This window comes from Morone saxatilis, unplaced genomic scaffold (assembly GCF_004916995.1).
Source record: "Morone saxatilis isolate NCDOM2014 unplaced genomic scaffold, NCSU_SB_2.0 Contig16, whole genome shotgun sequence".
NCBI lineage: Eukaryota > Metazoa > Chordata > Actinopteri > Moronidae > Morone > Morone saxatilis.
Window position 1 is genome coordinate 4,418,039 of NW_023339718.1, and position 27,363 is coordinate 4,445,401.

Here is a 27,363-nt window from a genome sequence, read left to right on the forward strand (position 1 = left end):
AAATAAATAAATAAAAAGTCCTTTTATGGTATTTCCACTTCCGGGAAGATGGAACGTCATCCGGGTCACACAAGAGGTTGCCGCGGTCGCCATGTTGCTGAATGAAATTAGCTCCCAAACATTGATAGCCGCTTAGCAATATCGATGTTTGATTTGTTCACGGAATAACATTTGTTACAGCATGTGACTTCTCGTAAACATGACTTAGGATTCATGCAACCAGCGCAGACGCCCCAGTTCCCTGTAAGTAACCCACTTGAGGCGGTAAAATGTATTTATTCACCGGCGGCTGGCCTGCTAGCAGCGACGAGCTAACGTCGTTAGCACGCGTCCCGCAGAGAGGCTCGCTGTAATTAATGAACTGGCACAAACAGCTTTATTGCGGGTGATACAGTATAATATTTGTGATTTATTTCGAGTATATTCGTTGCTCTACCTCACGCCTCTGACTGTATTATTCTGGTAATCGCGGAGAGCTGGCTATGTAGCTTTAGGTAGCGTTACGCCCCGGAGCTAACGTCGTAACAAACAATGAGTTTAAAGTCAATATCGGGGAGAAATACGGCAATATGTGTGAATATTGTGCAGTTATTGAGGGTTTAAAACGAGCAGTGTGCAGGAAAGTGTGATATGTCAGCGGCAACAGCACACATTACCACCACAGAGGGTTATATCACCTTTGTTTAACATCAGGGTTGCACAGTTAATCGATATATTGGTGAAATGACAGTATAGACAGGTGAAAGGTGCAAATTATAACGAGGTGCTGCAGAGCTGCTGAGGTGCATTTTGTTCTACAGCTAAAAGAAAACATGTTTGTTTGGTACAGTTTCGCTTTATGATGATTTTAATTGTTTGTTTGTGTTTGTGTGAAGAAATAATCTTGAACCAAAATATCTGTTGACATTAATCAGAGTATGATGTGCAGTCCTTTTTTTTAAAAGATATAACACACTCAAAACAGCAGATTAGACTAAACCAAGCCTATCACTTCCATTACAGGACAATCTGTATTAAATCTGGAGAGATAGATGTTTTTTTCCGGCGCTAAAGGTGCACACAGATGTAAAGGTGGGTTGTAGATATTAAAACGACTAACTTTATATATATTAACTATTAAAACCTGATGTATAACTGCTTAAAGGTGTATGTTTTGGGCTTAAAGGTAACAGCTCTTGGCTTTTGAACCATTACAGGTCCGGTGTTCATGAATTATTAATTGTGTATCGCAGTTATTTTGGCCAAGACAGCGTTTAAAATGTCTTATTTATACAAAAAATGGGTGATATGGAGAAAATCCTTTGTTTTTTCTCTGTGTATGACATTTTTATGTCAAGATATCAACACAAACATTTTAAACTACTATAAATACTATTAGTATTTAAGTATGAATTCATTCAAAAGGGGAAATTCAAACCGAAATTGTCTTTTTTTGGACATTTGCGTCTCATATTAAATAGTTAAACAATAACTTACCGTCGTGCTTTGCTGTGTCCTTTCTACAGATTGTTGTGTTTAGACAAACAGCGTCACGCAATGCACCATGGAAGTGGATCACAGAATATGCAACGACAGCTCCAGAGATCCAAGTCTGTCAGCGGGTCTGAAGCCGAGGAGCAGCAGCAGCAGCAGCCCACCATGGCAGTCACACAGCAGCAAGCCACAGTCAACCACCCTCAATCTCCTGTGACCACGTTCTCCTCCGCCGCCAGCCCGTCGGCCCCGCAGTCGCCCAACTATCAGATCATCATGAGTCGAAGCCCGGTCACAGGCCAGAACATGAACATCACGTTACAGAACGTGGGGCAGATGGTGAGTGGGAACCAGCAGATCACCCTAACCCCGGTCCCCATCCAGAACCCAGGCTCCCCCGGCTTCCAGCACACGGCCCCTCAGTGGAGGTTTGAGCCCGCTCCCTCCTCCTACATCCAGGTCACCTCACCTGTGCCGCAGCCCATGCAGCCCCAGAGCCCCACCCAGCACAGCCCGGTTCCCCTGCAAGGTGTGACGAGGCCGGGAGCCCCGACCACGGCGCTGGGTGTGTGCGGGCAGAGTCCGACGCGGTTTGTGGAAGCTGGTATGATAGTGCGGCAAATCAGTCTGGGCAGTCCGTCGGGAAGCGGCCACTTTGTGTACCAGGAGGGGACGGGACTGGCCCAGATCAGCCCCGCCACACCTGGACAGGTACAGCTGGCCTCTCCGGGGGCGCCGGGCTCTGTGAGGGAACGCCGGCTCTCTCAGCCTCACTCGCAGACCGGAGGCACCATCCACCACCTCGGGCCCCAGAGTCCCGTGGCCACCGGTACCGCTCTCTCCACTCTGGGCAGCCCCGGTCACATCACCACATCCAACCTACCTCCGCAGATCAGCAGTATCATTCAAGGACAGCTCGCACGGCCCATGATATTCGAGAAGCCGGCGCAAGGTGTGGTTACCGGAGTCGGAACCGCAGCCACGGCGTCCTTCAGCATACCCTCCTCCATTCCTCCCTCCAGCCCGTCCCTCACCAGTCCCACACAAGGCATCGCCAACAATCCTCTCACATCAACGGGCATGGCTGTGGGCGCCATGAAGAAGCAGGTTCCCAAGAAGTTGGAGGAAATTGCTCCTTCTACGCCAGAGATTGCTCAGCTGAGGAAACAGTGCCTGGAGCACCACACCAAGAAGATGGACAGCCTGAAGGAAGTGTTCAAAGAATACCTGATTGAGCTTTTCTTCCTGCAGCACCTCCAAGGGAACATGATGGACTACTTGGCTTTCAAGAAGAAGCCCTGTGTTCCTTTGTACACTTATTTGAGACAGAACGACTTGGACCTTGAAGAGGAGGAGGAGGAGGAAGAACAGTCCGAGGTCATTAACGATGAGGTATTGGCTGCCTCTGGGTGTGAGATCACAAAGGACTTGTATAATTAAATAACATTCATTTCATCCGATGAATACCGCTCCTCTTGCTCATCTGTATTGTTTTCAGGTAAAGGTTGTTACTGGAAAGGATGGCCAGGCAGTGACACCGGTTGCCATAGCAACGCAGCTTCCTCCCAATGTTTCTGCAGCTTTCTCTGTCCAGCAGCAGTTTCAGGTGATGGAGGCAACATTGGTTTCAGCACTTAGTACAAAGCACTTATCTACATTTTCTTTCTCAGATTCTACTGAGAATCTGTTGTAGGATGAAATCCCTCACCAACTCCTTGAGATGTGTGGTTTTGTTTTTGTTTTGCAGGGACACCAAGGGACTGCTGCTGGCACAATGACAAGCCCTGGAGAAATGGATGCCTTTAAGAGGCAGCAGGCTATGGTGCAAGCAGGTAGGGCAAGGATCGTAGACTGCTGTCTCTCTTATGTTGCTTTGTTTCCTCCCCGTTTGCTTTGTTTTCTGTTTGTTTTCTTTTCTCCCTCTAATTGCTTCTGCTTTTAGATATTTGGCATCCTCTACTAGCGCTCTGTGTTGAAGTCTTAACCCGAGGAAGGAGAGGCGACCTGTAAGGTCTTCAGAAGGTCATTGCTCTGTGCCGAGTGCTTTTGTTTTGCGTTATGAGGGTATTGTGTGTTTTAAATCCCAGATCAGGCTAAGAGGTCCCGGATTGACGTTGGTCGCCATGGGCTGATTTTCCAGCATCCTGGTGTAGCTCCTTTAGGATCACCTGGCGTTCCACTCCAGCAGCTTATGCCAACTGCGCAAGGTAGGAGTGCTACTACCAGGCTGCTCTGTGTTCTGTTCGATGCTGCCGGACGTAGCCCCTTCCTCAAACTAAGGAGATTTAAAAAAAAAAAAAAAAAAAAAAAGGGAATCACAACATTCATCTTCTACAAACAAACTTCGAGCAGCATCAACAAACAGATCTTCATCCATCTGCTGGAGTTTCTCAGCAGTCCACAGGAAGTTCAGGCTTAGCTGTACCAGCACCAGCTCTCGCTCTCTCTCTCTCTCTCTGTCAGGAAAAATGGGGAAGAAGACAATCCAAGTCTGAAGAAGAGTAGCCACTCATTGGGAAGATGCCATGTCTTATGATTTTCCTTTTTTTGTTTTAACTATTGATCACCCGTCGTTATCCATCTCTTCTTTTCTGAAGTTTGTTCCTGTTAGTCGTCATCTTTATTTGGACAGACCTTCCCGTGCTGATGGATGTTCATCCAGTTTTGGAGGTGGATCACAGAAAGTGGGAACCCTGTGGGAAAAAATTCACTTTCCAATGGGTTTTTCTTGTTTTCCCATTTTATGAATCCACGTGTCATGCGTCCTTTTGGTTTTACCATTGTCATTCCTTCACAAGTCTTTCCCTCTCCGATTGTCCGTCCTTGCATCATCAAAAGGGATTCAAAATCATCAATCTTCCAATTCATATGTTGCATCTTCAAGAGTCTCTTTATTTACCTCATGTTCACGTTTAGTTGATTTCCTTCCATGTTATCTCATGGCATTTTGTTCTGACTTGGCTTCTTTCCCTCAGTCTAAGTAGGAGGGGAATCATGTGGAGGAGTTGCGTTCACGGCACGGGTTTTTGCGATTGTGGTGGTGTGGGTGTGTCAGGGCCAGGTGTTGATGGCGTCTAGGCCAGGTGGTGTGCCGTGCAGGGAGGTAAGGCAGGCGCTGCTTTAGTGTGCACAGCTCCGCTCAGGCCTGCTGTCTGCAAGAACCCCATGTGTGTCCTTTTGCTCACCTCTGTGCTTTGTCGCTGTGTGAGGCATCCAGATGCCTTGGTTACCGCTAGAATGACATCGCTTCATGCATGCCAAACATATGGTGTTTTTGTGAGTGTCCGCTCTGTATTTTTATTTCCCCTTTCTTCTCCTTGTCTCTTTGTTTTCAGAAGTTATTGTTTTTTTATTTCATTTTCTTTTGTAACATTTCTATTTTTCCTCTCTTAAAAAAAACCCCTCTTCTTATTGCACGTATAATTTTTGATGTTTTTAACCACATTCTCTCAACTTTTGAAATGCAATGTTTTGGTTTTGCATTAATCAAAGTAGTATTTTATTTGAGAGACATGTAGATTCTCACATTGATTTCATTTCTTCTGTAACCATTTTGCTGTATGACTTTCATTAGTTTCCGCTCTGATCATCAGGAAGTAGTTCAACACTGTTGATTCATACAGTACTTCTAGTTTATTATGGCGAGGTTCTGAGGAGCTCTAATAGCTGAAGCTCAAACAGTTATTTAAATTTACACGGTATTATTTCATTATCTTCTTATTAGCTTCAAAAGATGTATCTTGTTCAAAGGGGTCTCTCAAATATATATTATGGGAAAGGAACCAAATACGTAATGGCATTTAAAATCTTTTTTTAGAGCACAAAAAGACAAAACACTTCTCGTCAGATCGCACAACTTGATTCTTACCGTCTTTCTCTGTGTTGCTTTCTACACCGCCCCTTTGTTTGTCCTATAATTTGGTCACTATGTGTACAGGCGGAATGCCGCCTACTCCTCAAGCGGTCCAGATTGCAGGACAGAAGCAGAACCAGCAACAGTACGACCCCTCCAAAGGACCTCCGGTGCAGAATGCCGCCAGCCTGCACACTCCTCCTCCCCAGCTGCCCGGCAGGTTGCCTCAAGGAGCCCTCCCTATGACCGGCCTGCCCATGACGCTCTCTCAGCAGACTCAGTTAGTGGAGAACACGGCCCAGCCTGGTGGTCAGCTCCAGGCACAGGTGAAGGTGCAGCCAGGTGGTTCTATCCTGACCGCAGTGAACCCGCACACACAGCTCCAGGCCCAACTGCAGCAGCAGATGCAGCCAGGTCTTCACCTCCAGTTGCAGCCCCAGCAGCAACAATCCCAGGCCATGCTTCAGTCAGGACAAGCAGTCAGTCTCCCTAAAACCACATTAATACAGTTTAATGTTAATTTGAGACTACCAGTTGTCCTATTAAGAATATTTGTTTCCTTTCTTCCTCTCAGACGGTGGCACTTGCTCGCCCTGGTACAGAGTCAAACCAGCCAGTCCAGAGAATCATGACCAACTCAACTCACTCCATGACATCCATATCTCCCGCTCCCCTCTCCGCTCCCAATGCTCTTCCGACCCCACACACTGCAAGCCCGCTCCGCCCTCTTGGCTCCAACATCAACCCGAGCACCCAGTCCAAACTGACTGGAACCAATGGCATATCCGCTGTCAAAATTGGTGGCTTTGGTCAAAGTGCGACCATGCAGTCCTCTCAGGAGGGAACCCAAGATAAGCAAGTTGAGCAGGCCAAACTGGTGAGTTCCCTAACTGCAATTGGTTCTCTTGGCCCGAAGAGATTCAGTGCCTTTAAATGTCTCTCAATACACCTGTACTGTCTGTATTTTAAAGGTGATTACTTTTAACTTCCTCATGATGGCGAAATACAAATAATTTGCATAAAGTTATTGACAATGCCCAATGTCGTCTGTTGAGTATTTGTATTTCTCTTATCTGAGCAACTGCGACACGGAGGAATATTCTTGATTTGTATTCTCATGTCACATACTCCTTCTGTTTCCCAGGAGAGTCAAGTGCATCAACGCATCTCTGAGCTAAGGAAGGAGGGCCAGTGGTCGGCCAGTAGGCTCCCCAAGCTCGTGGAAGCCTCACGTCCAAAGTCCCACTGGGACTACCTCCTGGAGGAGATGCAGTGGATGGCAGCTGACTTCGCCCAGGAGAGGAGATGGAAAGAGGCCGCTGCGAAGAAGGTATGGCAGAGATGGAATAATGTGAAAGTACACATACAAACAACAGATAGAGCAGTCAGTGCAGGTGATGTCTCGTTGAACTGTCTCGTGTGTCTCCGCTACAGCTTGTTCGCACGTGTGCCCGTTACCACCAAGAGCAGAAGAAAAGTGAAGAGAGGTCGAAGAAAGAAAGGGAAATTCATCTTCGTCACATTGCCAGCACAATTGCACGAGAGGTGGAATTCTTCTGGGCAAACATCGAGCAGGTATTCATTTATGTATTTATTTTTGTGCTAATTATGAAACCATGTCATGACTTATAAATAATAACAGTGGTTTCAGTCGTCTGAATGAGATATTCTGTCTGTCAGGTTGTGGAAATTAAACTCCAGTTTGAAATTTATGAGAAGAGGCTCAAAGCGCTCAGCTTACAAAAAGCTTCAGCCAAAGGTACGTCCCACTGAGCTACTACCAAAAGTATAAAACACAATGTATTTGTTCTACATCTTTTACTGACTGTGCCAGTCTCACCTGTAACTACTTTTTTAAGAACCAGATATTTTGTATTGAACTTAAATTACTTGTGTTACAGTACCTGGTCAGTCAACAGGAGTGAAAGCTGATAAAGAGGTAGGTGCTACACTCTAATGAAAGACAATGTAAATTCACCTATTGCATCTTATCTATATTTTTTTAATATATGTGTGTATATATCTTTTTCTAGGAGGTTGCGACTTCAACTAAAAAAAGAAAATCAAGTTCATCCTTGGTTGACGAAGATGGTATGTGTCAAACTATCGAGGTTCATCGAGCAAAAATAGATAACATTGATGTTCAGAGAGTCTGTACCGTTTCCTCATCTCTGTAGTTGTTCATTATTTGATTGTCTTTTTCTTGTAGTTGGAGATGAAGAGAGCACCATAGAGGAACAGGAGGTCATGGAGGGCGAAGCAGACCACAAAGCAGAGTTGGTTGACCTTGCCAAAGATGGTACTTGATTTATTTATTGATTTGATAAAATCCCATCTGATAAGATTGTTATTCCATAACTGTCTATACTTTAGATTAGCAGGTTAACACTGAAGAGCATAAAACCTGTGAACACAGTAGTAATTCTTAAACACTTTCATTGGGCCAACCTTTAACCAATTATATAATAGCAAAATTAAGGTATTCCCCATTTCCCTGGGGGTCTCTGGACCCGAGGCTGAAAACCACTGGCCTAGAGTAATCATGCCCTGAAAATCGCTTTATATAATATGCACATATATAATTATGTAAGCACATAATGTTACGCAAGATTGTTAACAAAGCAGCTGTATTTTACTGTTGCTCATAAATGTGAATTATTGTGTTAAACATTTTGTGTTTATATAATGAAAATAATTCTTTTTCTAAAAAAACAAATTATTGCACCATTTTTTTTTAATGCCAGGTTAAATATACCAGATATAGTAATAATATTAACGATAACTTCATTTATATAGCACCTTTTTAAAAGTTTACAAAGTGCTTTGACAGACAAAGCAAAAGGATTTGTTTGTGATACACAAAATGTATGTAAAACAGAATGAAGTAAAAAGATGGCATCACATAAAGTCAAGTCTATAAAAATAAGTTCTAAGATGTGACTTAAAAGAACTCACTGATTCTGCAAATGTTCTTGTATCAGAACGTCTTTGTGTCTGTATTGTTTCCTCAAATGCGTTTGTATTTGGCTTTTAGCTGAGATGCCTCTGGATGCTTTGATGAAGCAGTATGCTGGCGCCTACGTTGACAGCTTCGACTGGCCTCAGCCTAGTCCTCACAGTGATGAGGATGACATGGATGAGACCGAAGGTGCCTTTTTGTAACTGATGAATGAAATACCCGTTTTAACCTAATGGTTGTGAACGATGCGACTCTAAAATATGCTTTATTTTCCAGAAGTGGAGTGTCCTGCTGCAGGAAGTCCACCTGAGGCGGTGCTGATCGACTCCCTGCTTAGTGTGGACCAGTTCCGTGGTGCTGACAAAGCCTCTTCCTCCGACTCTGATGGGAAGCCTGCAAGAGACATCGCTGAAGTGGCTGCTGCCACAGAGCTCATCCTGCCTAAAGGCAGCTTCAGGACCACTTCCTCAGTAAGACACACTCACACACAAAAGCACCAAAAAAAGATGCTTTTTAAAATAATTTTCTAACTGATCTTTTCTTTTCTAGACCCGCAGCCCAGCTCCTTTTCTGCTGCATGGGTCGCTGCGAGAATACCAGCAAATTGGTGTGGACTGGATGGTAAACCTTCACAAGAAACACCTCAATGGCATCCTAGCAGATGAGACGGGCCTTGGCAAGACTGTACAGACAGTGGCTTACATGGCCCACTTAGCTGGCCAAGAGGGTATGCTGCTGTTTAAAGACATACATGAGTTTATATATATATAATAGTAAATATTTGTATTTTTTTAATTGAATGTCTTGTGTGTTTCTGTCCACAGGCATCTGGGGACCCCACCTTATCGTAGTGAGGACGTGCAAGTTGCTAAATTGGGAGGTGGAGTTCAAACGCTGGTGTCCTGGCCTTAAGATCCTCCTGTACCTTGGCAACAGAAGGGAGCGCCGATCTAAGAGAATGGTACTTCTGGTTGGCTTTAAACAATACATGTTGACGACTTTACCTGTGGCTGTAAATGTGATAAAACATATATTATCTGATCTTTGTATTACAGTGGTGGGGGGAAGCCAACAGCTTCCATGTTTGTGTGACCTCTTACAAGCTGCTGATGAAAGACCACAGCCACTTTCTGAGGAGAAGGTGGAGGCACCTGGTCCTGGACGAGGTGCAGCTCATCAAAAACATGACTGAGAAACACTGGGAAACCGTCTTTGCCCTCAGAAGGTGAGCTGCTTATTATATTACGTCCAGTTTCATAAGAAAGAAGATTTTCAGGCTTGTTAATTCATTTGTAATCTGTATTGTGGATCACGGTTAACATGCTTTTTTTGTTTTCTGTGTTCAGCGAGCAGAGGATTCTCCTCATCAACACTCCCCTACAGAATACTCTAAAGGAGCTGTGGACTATGATCCACTTCCTTTTGCCAGGAATCACCAGGTCCTACTCCGACTTCCCTGTGAAGGCAGGCACAGACCAGAACCAGGACTACTGCCACAAACTGGTCATCCGCCTGCACAGGGTGAGTGTAACGCCTGCAGACTTCTTCTGCCTGTTGAGCTGCATTCAAAATCAGAAGCCATGATTGATTCGGCCTCACCTGCCCTTCTCTTAACTGTAGATGATCCAGCCTTTCATCCTGAGACGCTCCAAAAGAGACGTGGAGAAACAGCTGCCCAAAAAGTACGAGCACATCCTGAAGTGCCGTCTCTCCAGCAGACAGAAGAGCCTTTACGAGGATATCCTCACTCAACCAGGGTGAGAGATTTGCACCACATAGAGAATTATATTGTGATATTAATGTACGGTTTTCACTTAGCTGTAGCTTATACACATTAGTTTTACTGGGAAAGACCTTTTATAATTCACTCTGTTTTGAGAAAAGATGAAAGATTTGGTATAATTTGTCAAAACATACAGCTTTTATAATAGTGGTTCCTTCTCTCTTTTGTTTGTGAACTGTCTTTCATAACATATCCTCTGTCTGTGTGTGCCCCACTAGAGCCCAGGAGGCGCTGAAGACTGGTCATTTTGTCAGCGTGCTTCAGGTCTTGATGCAGTTGCAGCGAGTGTGTAACCACCCTGAACTGGTGGCGCCCAGACAGAACAGCAGCTCCTACTTCTGCTCCTCTCTTCCATACAACGTCCCGTCACTGGTGCTGGGAGCTCTGCAGAACGACTCGAGCAAGGTAGACACTGTTTAACTGTCTGAACAAAAACATTCGGGATGTTTGGGACGTGTAAGGATTTTCTATCTTTACTATTTATTACATGACATTATAAAATAATAATAATTCATATAATTTATTTCTACTGTACAGAGCCTGTGAAAAAACAGAGTTACAATACCATACAATACAATATGTGCAAAGAAAACCCCAAATTACCCCGGAAATAAATAAAATATAACAATATAAAATGTATAAGAACAATAAAAAAACATTTGAGTCGACATTATAAAATATCATACAAATGCCACTCTGTACAAACAGATACGTTTGTTTTAGTATCAGTGGACAAACAAAATAAAAAGTATAAAGACAGAAAGTTGATCTAATAATCGATAATAAAATAATCATTGGTTTCTTCCTAGTTGAATAAACTGTCCAACAATTTAATACTTTATATTCTTCTATTTGTTTGCGTGTCTGCTTCTTCTTTGAGACCCTGTCTGTCTTTTGTTTTGGTGTTTATATTATATTATATTTATATTATTATATAATATCTTCAATCAACCTGCATTGATCCGCTTTTGTCTTTTATCTCACCATCTTCATAGATCGCAAACATGTCCATATTTGATCTGATCAATAACGAGAACAGACTGACTCGCTATCAGACTGAAGAGGCGGTGCCCAAACTAAAGGTCACACAGCAGCTCATCGAGGAGATCTACACTGCTCCAGATCCACCACCACGACCCAAGCCATACCCGATAAAACCCATGAGGTCAGCCATACATAACCACATATAACATGGTTAATGTGGACATTCCTCTAAATGTAAGCCTAATATTTACATTCTGACATTAAAACAAGGTGATTATTGATGTTTCTTTCCTGGTTAGATTGTTCCAGCCTGTTCAGTATGGGACAAAGCCAGAAGGTCGCCTGGCTGCCATCACAGGCGCAGCAGGTCAGCGTCCTCTGACGAGCTCTCCTGCTACCAGCACCACTCCTTCCACCACCAGCCAGCCAGCCCAGAACCGGGGCAAGACCCCTGTCACCACTGCAACTACCACACCCACTTCGCACGGTACGACCATTTCAGGGGTCATTACACAAGAGAGGAAATATTGTTTTCACAGTGGCTAAAGGATTCCAGACGTCAAAGTTTAAAAGACAAACTTACCCACTCAGAGCCTTCTTATTGGTGCTTTTATTTAATGTGTTTATTCTAGTTTTATCCATGTGGTGTGTGCATTATAGAGCGTTATGCTGCATGATTGTGATTTTTAAATGAACCTTCAACTGTGTCTGTGCTTAAAAACACTGTGCCCATACGGTCATTTATAAAGTGTTTGCTGAGCATTTTAAAACAGTGTGTGGATTTTAAATGTCAGGTCCTCAACCTACAGCTTTATGGAGCAGTTTGGGACACCTTCATGTGCCGGTGTCACTGATCACAGAGGTTTCATTTGTTTACATTCATGCTTCCATGCAGCAGTGGTGGGCTGGCTGACGTTGTTTTCCCTTAATGGCAGCACAGCCATAAGAGTAAATAAATATAAGGCTTTTGTTGCCAGGCAGTTTCCCACTCCTTTTTAGTGATAACTTGCCCTGATCTCTTGTAACTGCTTAAAAGAATTAAACACTCACATGGAGCTGATGATAGAACAGGGCTGCACAATTAATCAAAATATTATCGCAGTATCCAAATCACGTAAGCTGTAGTTTTTAAAATGAAATGTGTGTCATAAACAGCATCTTAATGAAGTACTTTAGTGCCGCAGAGATGTCCTGGCCAACAAATCTTGTTCTCCACATTTAAAAAAAACATATTTGTTTGGTACAGACCCTAAAATATGTCACATTATCATAATTTTGATAGATTTTTCAGTTAAAAAATTACATTTGTGATGCAGAAATGCTCATTCCTGCAAGACCTGGGATGGAAGTAGCTAAGTAGTGAGCCACCTCACTTTCTTTTCATCTCTGTTGAGAGTCGGACATTAACAGTTCCGATCAGGGCACTCACAAAAACATGTATGAGCTGTAGCACAAGCAAGCTTTTCAATTATACTGGAAACATGAGTTCAGTTCGGTGGCGAGAGGATGTCGGCTAAACTATGTATTACGCAGTTTGTCGAAGGTTTGAGAGCAAGGCAGTTTTTAAAGCAGTTTTCAAAAGACTTCAACGATAGTTTAATCAGTTTGTATAGAGCCAAGTAAAAACTTTGTTCATATTTAGGTCATATATGTTTCATGCTTGCTGTGCTGGCCCACCACTGCTGAGTGAATATACGGAGGAAACTGTACTGATGATTTGACTAAATATTGGGTCATACCCCCTAACATGTAGTCCCATACCCCCATTGCCTTGTACTTCACAGCGGTTGGAACAGCTACTCAGAGAGCCCAGACTACCCCTCCTGTCAGCAGCAGCAGCAACACTGCCGCCTCCGCTGTAGCCTCCTCTGGGAACAGTGGCATTGGGCAGCATGTGTTGGGGGCCGCCTCGGTGGCCCTGGGCACAGTTGTGGGATCCATAGCTCCCATCAGCCAGCCTGGATTAGCGCAGGTCCCCAGGCCGGCTCTAGCCCCCAGCCATGCGCTCCAGCCCAGCTTACTGTCCCAGAGGCTGGTTCTTACATCCCAGGCCCAGGCACGGTTGCCTAGTAAGTGGCCTCCCCTCCCCTCCCTCTCAGCATTTCACCAGAATGGACTGCTCTACGCTGAGGCCTTCACTCGAGGCACTGCTGATATGTGTTCAGTCTTTACTCCATCCAAGAATAAACTGGCTTTCTTACATAGACTCTAATGTGCATTGGTGGTGCGGACATTTTTTGGTAAATGAAGAGATGCCATGTGTCAATATTCATACATCTCATGGTTTTAAAATTAGATCTGTAGCCATATCAGCAGCATCTCCAAAGCCTCAGCATTCTCCCAGTTTCTTTCTCGAAAAAAACCTGCATGTACACTGTGAACAACCCACTTCCGTTCCACTGGCCCCACACCACTACACTATTTAACTCAATTATTATGTCCTCCCCACTTCTTTTTAATCATTTTTTCTCCCAGTTTACTAATATTCTGTTGTCTCTTGCATCAGCCCAGCTGCAGGAAGAAATCCCAAAGCTTTGGTTCTTTTCTTTTTTTGTTTTTCTTTGCTGATGTTATGATTTCACTCTGATGTTGAGCATCACTGCAAAGCATGTGGAAATGGCCCCACAACCCTTTCTGCCTCAAATGTGAACAGAGAAACCTTTTCAGTAACAACACACAGTATTTGAAAATATATAAAAAGGAGAACTTTTTTTGAAAACCCAGCTTCTGTTAAACTAAGATTGCTGAAACCCTCTAAATGTTCTTAAAGTAAACACATTTTAAATATTATTTTAGCCCAGCAGATGTTTGATTATTGTGTGCATAAATCAGCGCTATGTAAGCTTGACTTAATGAGTCATGTACAATATCTTGTGCCCGCTAATTAGCAATTTCTGTCTTGTAAATACTTAATTAAGTTAATAGCAATCTATTAAGGGATGTGAGATATAACTGTGTTTAACAACCAAAATCTGTTTACCAAATTATATACGAACCATTTAGCCTGAAAACTTACTGGGTGTTTCCATCACTGTTACTAATTTGTGCTCAAATGGTCAAATCATTTTTCTCTGATAGCTGCAGAGCTCTGTAGATTATTAATATTTGTGCATAGGTTTTTCACCACAAGCTGTAATATCTTCCAAACGTTACTAAATCCTACGATCCCAACATTTTTTTAATTTACTAAAACACTTTTTTTGGAGGCTATTATTGTATAATTATTGTTTCCTAAAATTGGCATGGTACTGAGACTTACACTGCCAGTCTGAGGTTTTTTAACCCCCCACAGGCGTCTATGCTGCTTTCACATGGATTTAGGCAGACGGTAGATGACAGACATCATATTTATCATCATGGATCACATGCTGAGAGCATGACGGTAAAATTAGCTGAAGCCAGCAGGAAAGAATAAAAGTTAGAAAGGGAAAAGACGCCATTGCTGTCCGAGGTTAAAATTATTTCACAAATTTTTGCTGTCCTCCATAATGTAATGTAAAGTCCAGATGGTGACAACATCTGGGGAGAAAACCCAGGCGATCTGAACGACGAGACGCTAATAATTGAAACAATTATATAAAATAATATACACACAATAATTGTATTTAATATAGTTTACTGTATTCATTGTAAACAGTACAACAGATAATTATAAATAATGATCGCTGGAGGGTGTTCAAAGACTTTCAACTAACAGGATATTATTGTTTGACAGCAGTCATTAAGAATACTTCCTGGTGACTAGTGTGTTGCCTTAAAGTGCTTTATGTGCATTATGTGTATGTTTCAGGCTCTCTGTGTCACCTGAGGATTGCCCCCCTGTAGCTGTTTTCTTTTCCCTTCAGGGTTTGTAAAAGTAGGAGCTGCTATGGTTCTGTTGTGGAGGGCGGGCGGCTGTGCTCGTTCCTCTGATTAATCCACCCTGGTTCTGCATGTTTTGTCTCTTTTTCACCCTTTAACTAACTGATGCAGAGTATATAGTTTAGTAACTGTTAAAATGTCACAGAAGGCTTTTTTTTTTTTTGTGCTGACTTTTAAATGAGGGGTTTGTTCTTTCTTTCCGTTGAAGGTGGAGATGTGGTGAAGATCGCCCAGCTGGCCAACATAGCGGGCAGTCAGAATCGTATCTCCCAGCCTGAGACTCCCGTCACTCTGCAGTTTCAGGGTAACAAGTTCACTTTGTCCCCCAGCCAGCTCCGCCAGCTCACCACCGGACAGCCCCTGCAGCTCCAAGGTACACTCGGTGATGTATATCTCATTTTCACACTAATTGTAAATAATTCTCTTAATTCTTTTGTGTTTCATGTAATTCACCTGCTTTTAGACCTTTTATATAAAACTCTGGATGCTTATTCTACTTGTCTGCAAGTGCTCAAGGCATTGAATCCAGGCGGGCTCGTGCTTCAGACTCATACCATGCAATTGCTACTTCCTTGGTTTAATTTTGGTGGGGGACTTCTGTTGCGTGACACCCTCCTCTGTCCCCATGTTTTTCTGCCTTTCTGATATAAGCTGTTAGTAAAGGCGACATGCCAAACACCAGCGTGCTACACAGACTTTGAACAACAACCCACTGTTAGCTTTTCTGCTAAAGTCTCCTTCTTATCCGACTTCCAAACATGAACACACATCTTTCCCTGCACCGTAGCGTCTTGGAAGAGCCACAAAACAAACATTCACCAGTGGAAAGTGTACTGCGGATTAGATTTTCTGCTAGATAGCTAATTAGCTGCTCAGTTGGCACGCATTAAACACGTCGGCACAGCGTGTTAACGGACCTGCGAATGTCACTTGGGTCTAGTTAGATGGTGGTGTCGTCCTAACTTTTCAATATCACTAACAACATGCTGTCTGCCCGTGAAATATTGGCTACAGTGCCAGTTTGGCACTGCTGTCAGTCAAACTCAGACAGGGCATCTCTCCAGTCGGCTTCTTCCCTTTAATGATACAAACTATTAATAATACAAAAAGTAATGTGATTTCACTTGGACTTTAAGCTTAATTCTGATTGCATGATAGTTATTTTTTCTAATCTAACAGCCAAGTTTATGTCGTTTTGTGTCATTCGCCTCTAATGTTAGCTGCTTATATTTGTGTCAATTTTAGGCAACATCCTGCAGATTGTGTCGGCTCCAGGGCAGCAGATCATCAGGCCCCAGGGATCCATGGTAATGCAAACAATGCCACAAGCTGTTCCCACGTCCAACGCCTCAACTACACCTGGAACACCTCATCCCGCCCTGTCAGCAGCCCAACAAGGTGACTCATCCACAGCGCAGACACTGCATTATTATCTCTAATTAACTGTCCTCATAAATTATTTAGTAACGCCCTCCAGTACTAATATTATATTATAATGCTGACTGTTAATACATTGTTTTGCTTCCTTCTCCTCTTTTCCTGTACAATATGTTTGTTAACTACTGTTTAATACTGCTTTTGATAGAAATAGACAGAATTTATTCTTCTATTGACATTATATATTTCTTTATAAGCATTGGGTGTGACCACAAATGCCACATCGTCCCCCTCCAAGCTTGCCACTGCAGCTCATGCTGCTTCTCAGGTCAGTACATACACTCATACTTAATAATATGATAATAATTAAGAATCCTTTGCATTTTACTGCATGTAGACTAAATAATTAATTAAAATAATTGTGTTTTTTGTGTACAATCTCTCACTGTAACGTTCAGGAGTCTTCGGAAGAAAAGAGCCAGCAGCTGAAGGAGCGTTTGAGCCGCCTGCTTCAAGCCAACGAGCGTCGCTGTAGCCGCAGAGTGCTGTACGGCTCAGACCTGCTGCAGGCGTGCACTTTGAGTTCAGAGCCCGGTCACTCAGCCCTGACTGCTGGAGGCTGGAGGTGGGTGGGCAGAGAGAGCTGCCTCAGGGCCCAGAGAACATGCGTTGCCACAGCCTCTACACTGCAGTCCACTCTGCTGTCTGTGGAGGACCGCCTGGAGGCTGCCAACAGCCTTATCAAGAGGTACTTCACCTCAGTATCAAAGCTGCCTTTATTCTCTACTGCACTTTTTGTCAGAAACCATCATAAAATACCTAAACCCATGCATTTTGGTTATATGTAGCTTACTAGCGGCATTGTTAGAATTGCATTAAACAAGTAAATAATCTACTTTAAGAGCATTTTATCACAACACAAATTTCCTATGTTTTATCTCATCTTCTTATCTTTCCTCTTTTAGGCTGGTATGTGTGGTGCCTCCAGCTGTAGCTCCACCTCCTCACCTGTATGCAGCCAATCCCCCGGTTCCCTACAGCCTCGAGCGGAAGTCTCTTCACCGTCGGCTACAGGAGGCCTCCGGCCCCCACAGCGCTGACATCCACCACTTGGCGTCCAGGCGTCTTTTCCGTTTTCCTGACCTGCAGCTGATGCAGATGGACTCCGGTTAGCCCAGCAACTGTTTTGATATTTGTTTACATGCAGCAGAAAACAGGGAAATAAATTAATGCACAATATTTAAATATAATTTAAAATAAATCCTCTGTCTGCACTTTAGGCAGTTTAAAGGAAAAATATGAAGGAAAAAACAATTAAATAAAGCCATTTTATCTGTATATTATATACTGTTTTTGTCTCATTGTCCTGGAAACATAGTTACTGTAACTCAACAACTAAAATGAACCTTGAAACACAACAAACTGAAACGTCTGACCGTGCCAAGAGCGCTAACTTTTAATCTTTTCTTCTTCCAAAGGCAAACTGGAAGCTCTTGCCATTCTGCTGCAGAAGCTCAGGTCAGACAGCCGCCGTGTCCTCATCTTCACTCAGATGGTGAAGATGCTCGACATCCTGGAGGCCTTCCTGGATCACAGGCAGCTCACGTATGTGCGGGTGGATGAAAGCTTCACTCCTGACGAACGACAGGTAGAGTCAACACCTTTTTTTTAATTGATCTTAATGAGGCATAACTCAGCTTCTTAACTGAAATTAATTCAGTGTTGCCACATCAAAATGTGCTGTTATGACACTGGAAATGATCCGTGTAATTAGAGCGATAACAGTTGTCCCAGAGAGCGAATGAGACGGTTAAGACAGTTAACCAGTAGAGGGCAAGCATGTGCCGTGAAGGGAAACAGTGTATGTAGGCTCTCTGTCTTTCCTCCTCGTGATTCAAGACACTTCTGAACACTGTTCATCCTTTGTCTTGCATACGTCAAAGTGTTTACACCAGTGGTCATATGACAGCAAAGTCACAAGAGACCCAAGAATGACTCACATGTTACATAGATCAGTAACAACCCTGTTGTATAAAGGGTCCTGAAGTTGCTCCTCCTGTCTCCAGTCAGCATTTAAACCATGAAAAAGCATAAATTAGTAGAGTAGTAGTAAATAGACATTACAGGGTTCCCATGCATCCTGGAATATCTGGAAAACCTGGAAATTTAGAGACAAGTTTTTCAGCCATGGAAACGCCTGGAAAGTCATTAAAATTACCAAATATCCTGGAAAATAACTATGTTGAACTGGAAGATTTTAATTGTATTTTTGCCCCTCACTCAAAATAAATTTGTCGTTGTGGTTGATAATTGTTCTTTGTACATGCAATAAATACTTATACTTTCTACATTTATTTTAATAGGCTAATAGGTGAGCAATAAGATGAGTTTTCTTTAAAATAAAATGAATTCTACTTGATTTGTACTGTGTTCTGCTGTGGTGAGCCAACAGCCAAGCACGCCGAGAAAGCAAGTTAACGTGGAGCGTCTTAATAAACACTGACCGCCATTGTGAGCAAGTGCTGTCCTGGAAAAGGCTCGGGAAATTATTTCTTAAAGAGTAGGAAACCCTGCAGTCATTTGCTGCTGCACACTTTTTCCAACTGTAAAATGCTATTAGTCTGCCTGAACTGTGAAATTTGAAATCTTAAATGCTCCCGTCCTGATTTAATCTAACCCTATGGTCTATTATGTAATCCCTCCTTCTGGATCAGTTAACTGGACCTGGTGTTGCTGTAAGAACATAAACATGCAGACAACAGCACTCACATCAAAATGGATAATGACCCTGTGGGGACTTATTATTAGTTTACTGTTAATAATATACAAGAAATATATGTAGATTAATGTTCCTCAGTGGCTCAGTGGTGAGCACTGTTGCCTCACAAGCAAGAAGGTCCTTGGCAGGGACTTTCTGTGTGCAGTTCTCTCCATGTTTGCGTGGGTTTCCTCAGGTTCTGCGGCCTCCTGCAACATAGAGAAAGTCTGCATATGTTAGGGTAATTCTCCAAGGCACTCAGATCTGGAGTTTGTCCTCACAGCCTAGTACTTAGGAGAGAATGAAGTCCCCTACAGGGATTAATAAACGATAACTTAACTTAAATGAGGGAAATTTGAAAAGAAATACTGTCAGCAGCTTCTTTTATTAGCCTTTGTCCCAGTTTGTTAACGTGCTTTGATGTTGTGTCCCTGCAGGAGAATATGAAGAAGTTTAACAGGAACAGGAAGGTATTCTGCAGCATCCTGACCAACCGCTGCTGCTCTGCAGTTGGGACTGTTTTTGACGCAGACACCATCATCTTCTACGACACAGACCTCAATCCCAGCATGGACGCCCGCACCCAGGAGTGGTGTGACAAAATAGGACGTTCCAAGGATATACACATATACAGGTGATTATCAACAGACCACTGATCAGCTCTAGATGTAACTTAACCTCCGAAACATTGATATTGAAGGGCTTTGGTGCTATTGTTGGTAACTTTGTGTGTTGCCCAGGTTGGAGAGCGGGAACTCCATTGAAGAGAAGCTGCTAAAGAACGGCACCAAGGACCTGATCAGAGAGGTGGCGGCCCAGGGTACGGACTACACCTTGGCTTTCCTCACACAGGTAAGATGAACTCTGGTCTTGTCCTGGAGTTTTAGAAACTCTACACACCTTTATTCTTTTTAGTTGCTTGAAAAAATACTTTAATTCAAGCTGGAACTCACACTAACTGATGTTGTGTGTTTCTAGCGGACAATCCAGGATCTGTTTGAGGTGGAGGCGGGCTCGGGGGAGAAGGTGGAGGAGTTTGTGGTTCTTCACCAGGAGCCTTCGGCCTCTGAAGCCATCTCTCCCAGAGTGGCTCGACCCTACATCCAGGCTCTCCACAGCATAAACCTGGATGCAGGGGAGGAAGAGCAGCAGCAGCAGCAGCAACAGCAGCAGGAGGAGCAGGAGGAGTTAGCAGGCAAGGAGTCACCAGAGGATGACCAGGAGTCAGAGAGCCAAGCTAAAGAAGAGCCTGCTCACAAAGAGGAGCTGAACGCAGTCATGGAACAGGTAGCTGTACTTATTTTATATACTTTTTGGAAATTAAATATAATGAAAACGCTGTTTTTTGGTCTCGCCGAGCTTATATTTGTATCATCTCTCAAAACAGCTCACACCAATCGAAAGGTATGCCCTGCATTACCTGGAGTACCTCCACATCAGTGATGATGAAACTGCTCTCAAGGTAACCAAAGATTATTTTTATTTTAGGTTTATATTCACAGTAGAGTGGCAACAATTAGTCAATTATAAAATTAAGTGATAACCTTTTCAGTGTTTTAAGTTAAAAAAAATGTCATAATTCTCTGATTTCAACCTCTCAGATGTGAATATGTTCTGGTTTCTTTAGTCTGTAACAGTAAACTGAATATCTGTGGGTATTTTTTGATTTGGGAGACGGTGATCACCATTTTATGGACCAAATAATTAATCTATTAGTCGAGAAATTTATCAACAGATTAATTGTTAATTGCAGCTCTAATTTACAGATTTAGTGTAGTATATATGTGACAGTCAGTCCTTTAATTGTTTAATAATTTGTGTCACTATGTTGGTATTTCAGTGTACTATATGTTCTTTGATGGATTCGACTGATTTTACACTTATTCTGTGTTTATTTCCCTCAGGAGCGGTTGGAGTGCTCCAAGAGAGGCTGGGAGCAGCAGCAGCTGCAGAAGCTGAAGGAGGAGGAGGAGGAGCAGCAGATAACGGAGGGAGACGAAGATCTCTTCACCTACACCAGAGAGGATGCCTATAACATGGTGGGTGGCCACTGTGATCTCTGCTAATCAAACAACAAGCGGTGTGTGGATTGGTTGTTAACATTTTCTCTGCCTTTCAACAGGAGTATGTGTTTGATGCAGAGGACGGCCACACAGAAATCATGCCGGTAAGACATCAAATGTGGAAAAATTCAGTATTTGAAGTGGACAGAAACAACTGATTTGACCTTATCTGTAAATTTGGATCTCCGTTTTTCTGACTTGTGGTTTTCTGACACAGCTCTGGACTCCGCCCACACCGCCACAGGATGACAACGACATTTACATCGACTCTGTGATGATGCTGATGTACGACACCACACCCATGCCGGAGTCCAAGCTGCCTCCGGTCTACATCCGCAAGGAGCACAAGAGACTCAAGATGGACCCGTCAGGTGAGAGGAGATTTGTCATTAAGGCCTTTTGTACAGCAGTATGTGTCAGTACAGTGCATGCTGTTATTATATATTTAGTTACATATACATTTACTGCATTTATTATTTTATTATAACTACAAAATGAAACCATCATGACCAATTTTTCCAGTATGGGTGTAAAAATAGGTAAAATAGCATTCATAATGTGCTTAAAAACCTGTAGAAACCCTGATTTTAAGGGAAAGAGTTTAGTATAGTAGCATAGTAGATCTGTGCCGAAGTGTCTTTGCTGGTTTGTTTGGTTTCTCTGTCCTCACTCGAGTGTGTTTGTCCAGCAGCAGCCAGAAAGAAGAAGAAGGGCCATGGAGAGACGGTCATTCCTCCGCGCTCCCTTTTCGAAAAGGCCAGTATGCTGAAAGTTCGCCGCGAGGGCAAGGACCAGAAAAAGAACTTCTCCCTCAAGCAGCAGGCGCCTTTCGCCAAGCCACTACCCTCGCTGGTTAAACCCGCAATGGAGGCCGGTCAGGACAACCCAGAGTGGCTCATCAGTGAGGACTGGGCTCTGCTGCAGGTACTGCCTCAACTAACCGCTTCCAGGATGATCTTTCTCTCCAAGTAAATCTAGAATTGCTCATGTATGTATTCTGTGTGTCTCTCACAGGCTGTAAAGCAGCTGCTGGAGTTGCCTCTCAACCTGACGATCGTGTCTCCTGCACACACTCCTAACTGGGATCTGGTGAGCGATGTGGTGAACTCCTGCAGCCGCATCTACCGCTCGCCCAAACAGTGTCGCAACCGCTACGAGAATGTCATCATTCCCAGAGAAGAGGGCAAGGTAATGGACGCTCTGCTGTGCTGTAAAACTGGCTTACTCACCTTGTATTTGTTTGTCTAAACCATGTCTCTAACTTCTTTTCAGTTGGTGTATGAGGCAAACCCCAAGAAGAAAACCAAGAGCATATACAAGGTACCTGATCCGGGTCTTCCTGATCCGGGTCTTTGTGTTTGTTAAACGTTTCTTTGCTCTTGAATTCCTGGCTTCACGTTTTGTTGTGTGTGTCTTTGTATCGTGTGTCTACGCTCAGTCTAAGAACAGTCGTCCTCTGAGGACCTGTCAGATCTACACACAGGACGACAATGCCACGCACATTCAGCTCTACAACAGCCGCTTTGAACTCATGAAGATCATTGCCAGCAAGAGGAGCCCACCAATCAAACCACTGTAAGTACTAATGATTGTTTGTCTTATCAGACACAGGACATTTATAAAAGTGTGTGTGTGGGGGGGATACAAGACAGTGGAAAGGCTGTTGATTAATAAACACATTAATAGTTTGACAGGCAACATTAACTCTGGTGTGTATGGTGCATTGGATAAGCCACTATATTTGCAATTTAAGTTAAATTGAATAGGAAAAAGCTGCAATTACTGGAACCAGTTCCCACAGAGACCTGGAAAAAGATCTGCTCACATGTTCAGATGGAAACCTATTTTTCGCTTCTTCAGAACAACAATAACATGTAAATTTGATGCATTTACTACCTCTGCTGGAGGGCATGTGGGGTGGTGTTAGGACTTAGCTTAAGACTGCTTCAGCTCTCGAATGCATCACTGACCCCTGACTCATTCGATCCGGGTACTAAAAAATTGAAAATTGAAAAGAATTGTACCGTTGTTTCTTATCTTCCGTCTCTTGTTTTAATGTGCGATCACGAATGTTTTGTCCAGCTTTCATTCTTTGGAGGCTGAACATTAAATTAGCAAAATAAAATACAAGAAATCAGCCAAAAAACACAAACAGCAATCAATCGTCCAACCTCAATGCACATCCTAAAAGTGTAAACAGTCTCCCATAACAACAGCTGTTGTGCATGAATCATTGTGTTATTGCAATGCAGAAACATGGGCCAAAGCCTGATTGATGGAAACCAAGAAACCATCACCATTTTGTTATTCTGTGTTAACAAACGAGTGAAATCAACTTCAGATGGGATATGTCCTTCAAAATGTATTAATTTAATTTATACTACTTCCAGGCTCGGCATGAATCCATTCCAGAAGAATCCAAAACATGCTTCAGTCTTGGCAGAAAGGTGTGTTTAATGTTGCTTTTGTTGTACTATTAACATCTAAACATTAAGTTCAGAAATGAAGAAGGAAGCATATAACATCTGTTTTTGTTCTCTGCAGTGGGATCAGCTACGATAAGCCCCTACCTCCCATTCAGGTGGCCTCTCAACGTGCTGAAAGGATTGCCAAGGAGAAAAAGGTGATGCGTTACTTTAACGATGTGCCGTGGGCTGCTAGGAAGAAAGATAGCATTTGGTTTGACTGCAGCTAATCAGAGAAAGCTGCTGTTGTAGTGTTACGCCAAGGTTCAGATAGTTGCCTATCCCTTTCAGGCTGCAACTGACAGGTACCGTGTACAAGAAAAAGGAACGGTACAAGTACAAAAGTTAAAAAAGCTAGACTAAAAGATTAAAACCGAGGCTGACACATATCGACGGTAGAAGCAGGAGCACCTCCTGCTTTCTGTTTCAGATCCAAGTCGTGCTTGTTTTTCGTCCCCGCCGACATGTTTCTGCATTTGTGTTTGACGTTATGTGTGTGTGTGTGTGTGTGTGTGTTCGCAGGCCCTCGCAGAGCAGCAGAAGGCCCAGCAGTTGGCCCAGCAGCAGCAGACTGGAGCTCCCCAGGCCCAGGCCGCACCAGGCCAGGCGCAGGCTCCCGCTGCTGGCCAGGCTCAGGCTCAGGTCCCTCAGGCTGCCGCAGTGACCGGAGCCACTGCTGTGCCCAATGCAGCTGTTCTGGTAAGAACAACAATCATCCACCTAATATTCCTCGACCTAAACAAAGCCGCTGTGCCCAGTAAAAGCTCTTACACACACATTTTATTTGTTTCTTTCAGGCCGGAGCCATAAAAAATGCCACGGTGGGCACAACCATCCAGGCTGGTACGTGGACACACATATGGTTCACATTACAGAGCTGTAATGCTCCAGTAGTTAATTCATTTCTCTCTTGTTTTCTTCCAGCCACTGTAGGCGGGAATGTGATTGTGAACACAGTAGCTGGAGTTCCTGCGAGTCCCTTCCAGGCCAACAAACGCCTGGCACCTCCAGTCATACCAGGCACCCTGTCTGTGAGTCATGTTCATTTATCACCGCTGCTCTGGCTTAACTCAGCCACCCTCGTAGCTTACAGGAATTAATGACGCAAATATCCTTTTGCGCTGGCATGAAGCAGAGTGCACACCCACTAACCCTCCAACATGGTGCCTGAGGGCCCACGAGCATGTTCGATAATCTCAATCTTTAGTATTTTTTCCTGTTAACACTTGGAAGGAAGAGTACAAATGGTTTCCATTGTGTCAAAACGTTTAAATACCTTACAGCTAACAATGCCTCCCTGTTCTGCCCTTCTACATTCGGCATTCATTTAGTGTCTCAAATGGTGGCCTAAGCTCTTGCCGACTTGCTGTTTTAGATTAAATTGCTTTACTTGTTGATTCACAAGTAGATTTCCTCAGAATATCCTTCAATTTCCACACCTGCAATCCCAAATCAAACTGGTCCACAGAGCTGCCCTCACTCTCAAACATTGACACTCATTGGCTCCTTGTTATTATTTTTCGTTGTCGGTCCAGCCTGCGGGTGCAGCTGGAGCACAGGTGGTCCACGCACAACAGAGGGCCTTGACGCCTGCTGCCCCCACTGAAGTGGTCGCCATAGCCACAGGTCAGGGTGTTCGGACCGTTACCCCGGTGACCGCGTCTGCAGTAGTTTCTACCACTCTGAGCCCGGTGCAGTCACAGACTCGCCCACTGGTCACTCAGGTCACATCAGGTAACTCCACTCTCTCTCTGATGAGACGTAGAGATGTCAGGATACCAGAAATGTAGCAGTTGATATCGATAGCTGAGAAACAAGTCGAGTTTTCAGAGAGACATCCCTCAGGTCACAGTTTGTACGGATCTTGACTTATCTGCTGTCCTCCATCCAGCCACAGGAGTGCAGTTGCAAGGAAAGATTATGCCACCACAGCTGCAGATGCTCCGACAGCAACAGCTGCAGCAGCAACAGCAGCAACAGCAGGCAGCTTCCCCACAGATGAAAGCTGTAGGCAAACCCCAGGTACACCCCAGCACCTTCACACAATAGCTGCACTAAAGGCCTCTATTGGATTTTAACCTGTCATCTACTGAAAATTGTTCATTGTCTGTTAAAGATGCACAAGCATAAGTTGCAGCTGCAGCAGCAGCAGCAGGTCGCCGCAGCGGTAGCGGCAGCAGCAGCCCAGGGCCAGCAGGCAGCAGGGGCCCAGCAGGCCACCCAGGTGCAGCCCGCTCAGGCCGCCCAAGCCAACACTCAACTAGCAGCCGTGGCGGCGACCAGACCTGGAGCCGTGCTGACAGGCCCCACCGTCACCAACCTGCAGGTGGCCAGACTGGTAAAGGATCCTTCCATGACACATTAACACTTAGAAGTGGATGTAATTGAGAAGTCTTATAGGTTTTCACCAAATCAGTCGAAAAAGAAAAAGGAAAAAAGAGATTTGGATGAATTTTGAGCAGATTATTTCCTGTGAATATTGATCAGAAATGAGTTTTTACTGATATTTTATATAAATTCTGTCTGTATTATGTATTTTTATCATTTTTAACAATCATAAATACTTAATAGGCTTCTTTTTTGACACATTTAGTGTTTTCTTAACATTGTTCTATTAGCTCTTTGATTGTTTTAATTGCATACTTTTCTCTCTGAATATAGCTTGTGTTTAGATCTTGAAAGTAACAATTTCATTTAGTTTTATTTACAAAAAGTTTCCTTACACCCCTTAAAATTACAACCCCAAGCAGAAACATTGTCCTCTGTACATCTTTCTTCTGGTGGTCGTGGCGACACTCACACCGGTTGTGTTTCCTTCCACAGACTCGAGTGTCCACTCAGGGCCAGATTCAGGCGCAGGCAGGACAGACGGCCCAGGTGACCCTCACCAAGCCTCCTGGGGTAATGCCGGTGGTCTCATCCCCTGGCGTCACTACGCTGCCAGTCACCATGGCGGGCATTAGTGCGGGCATTAGTGTGGCCATCGGTCAGGCCCAGAAAACAGGTGCGTTAAAGGTCTTTGACCGTGTACATTTTTCATCTGAGCTTATGAAAAGTTCAAAATTCTGTCTCAGTTTCTGTTATTCTGATCCTTTTTGTACCACACTCTTTTTGGTCTGTCGTTCTGACCTGTCCTAAAGCCTTCCTAATTGTCCAATTGTCTCCTCTCTGTCAGGCGGGCCTGTGCTGACGCAGTCCTTCCCCCAGATGCAGGTTCAGCAGCTGCTTCAGATGAAGAAGCAGCAGCAGCAGGCGGCAGTTCAGGCGGCGCAGCAGAAAGTGGGACAGCTGCAGCAAGGACAGACCACTGTACAGCAGAAGGTAAACACACACACACACACACACACACTTTCTTTTGCTTCAGTGTATTAGTTTAGTAGAAATATTATTAAGAAGACACTTTTTTTATATAAGTTATATATAAGAAATACCAGTAGATGTTGCACTAGAGCATCTCAGAGCACTACTGCCTACCAGACATTTCAAACTGGACAGAAACAATATAAAACTTACCAAAACAGTCTGTTAGTCTTTCCAACAATCACTAACACTGGTTTGGTGAAAATAAACCCGTAACAAGTGAATCTTTGGGGATAAATGCTTCCAAGTAGATCCACTAACAGTGCTTGTTTTGCCACTGACAGGCTCATGTTGTTCTAAGTGTCTGACAGCATTATGGAAAGGATCCCTACAGAGACATTTTATATAACCAGGAACCAAAAACAGTCACTTTACCATCATCATAACATCGTAACTTCATTAAAGTGAACAGAAACAGAATGAAACT

General features: G+C 43.7%; 1 protein-coding gene across 1 annotated transcript in view; it reads left to right on the forward strand.

The window, feature by feature from the left end:
• Nucleotides 1-67: 67 nt before the first annotated feature.
• Nucleotides 68-27,363, forward strand: part of ep400 (E1A binding protein p400) — a gene marked incomplete in the record, with an annotated part of 30,046 nt that continues 2,750 nt past the window's right edge. The window contains 51 exon segments of the mRNA XM_035658318.1: nt 68-243; nt 1,003-1,071; nt 1,506-2,865; nt 2,972-3,079; nt 3,221-3,305; nt 5,411-5,805; nt 5,901-6,203; nt 6,471-6,656; nt 6,761-6,901; nt 7,007-7,085; nt 7,228-7,265; nt 7,360-7,417; nt 7,536-7,625; nt 8,361-8,474; nt 8,562-8,755; nt 8,835-9,012; nt 9,110-9,246; nt 9,341-9,510; nt 9,632-9,806; nt 9,906-10,042; nt 10,287-10,473; nt 11,064-11,233; nt 11,352-11,539; nt 12,837-13,121; nt 15,122-15,286; nt 16,159-16,311; nt 16,548-16,618; nt 16,749-17,038; nt 17,256-17,458; nt 17,769-17,938; nt 19,486-19,682; nt 19,789-19,900; nt 20,027-20,335; nt 20,436-20,510; nt 20,953-21,087; nt 21,171-21,215; nt 21,329-21,482; nt 21,800-22,035; nt 22,126-22,299; nt 22,384-22,431; nt 22,550-22,686; nt 23,502-23,558; nt 23,656-23,734; nt 24,099-24,275; nt 24,374-24,419; nt 24,501-24,607; nt 25,112-25,310; nt 25,468-25,598; nt 25,693-25,914; nt 26,400-26,580; nt 26,752-26,897. Coding sequence (XP_035514211.1) covers nt 1,537-2,865; nt 2,972-3,079; nt 3,221-3,305; nt 5,411-5,805; nt 5,901-6,203; nt 6,471-6,656; nt 6,761-6,901; nt 7,007-7,085; nt 7,228-7,265; nt 7,360-7,417; nt 7,536-7,625; nt 8,361-8,474; nt 8,562-8,755; nt 8,835-9,012; nt 9,110-9,246; nt 9,341-9,510; nt 9,632-9,806; nt 9,906-10,042; nt 10,287-10,473; nt 11,064-11,233; nt 11,352-11,539; nt 12,837-13,121; nt 15,122-15,286; nt 16,159-16,311; nt 16,548-16,618; nt 16,749-17,038; nt 17,256-17,458; nt 17,769-17,938; nt 19,486-19,682; nt 19,789-19,900; nt 20,027-20,335; nt 20,436-20,510; nt 20,953-21,087; nt 21,171-21,215; nt 21,329-21,482; nt 21,800-22,035; nt 22,126-22,299; nt 22,384-22,431; nt 22,550-22,686; nt 23,502-23,558; nt 23,656-23,734; nt 24,099-24,275; nt 24,374-24,419; nt 24,501-24,607; nt 25,112-25,310; nt 25,468-25,598; nt 25,693-25,914; nt 26,400-26,580; nt 26,752-26,897 — 8,766 coding nt within the window.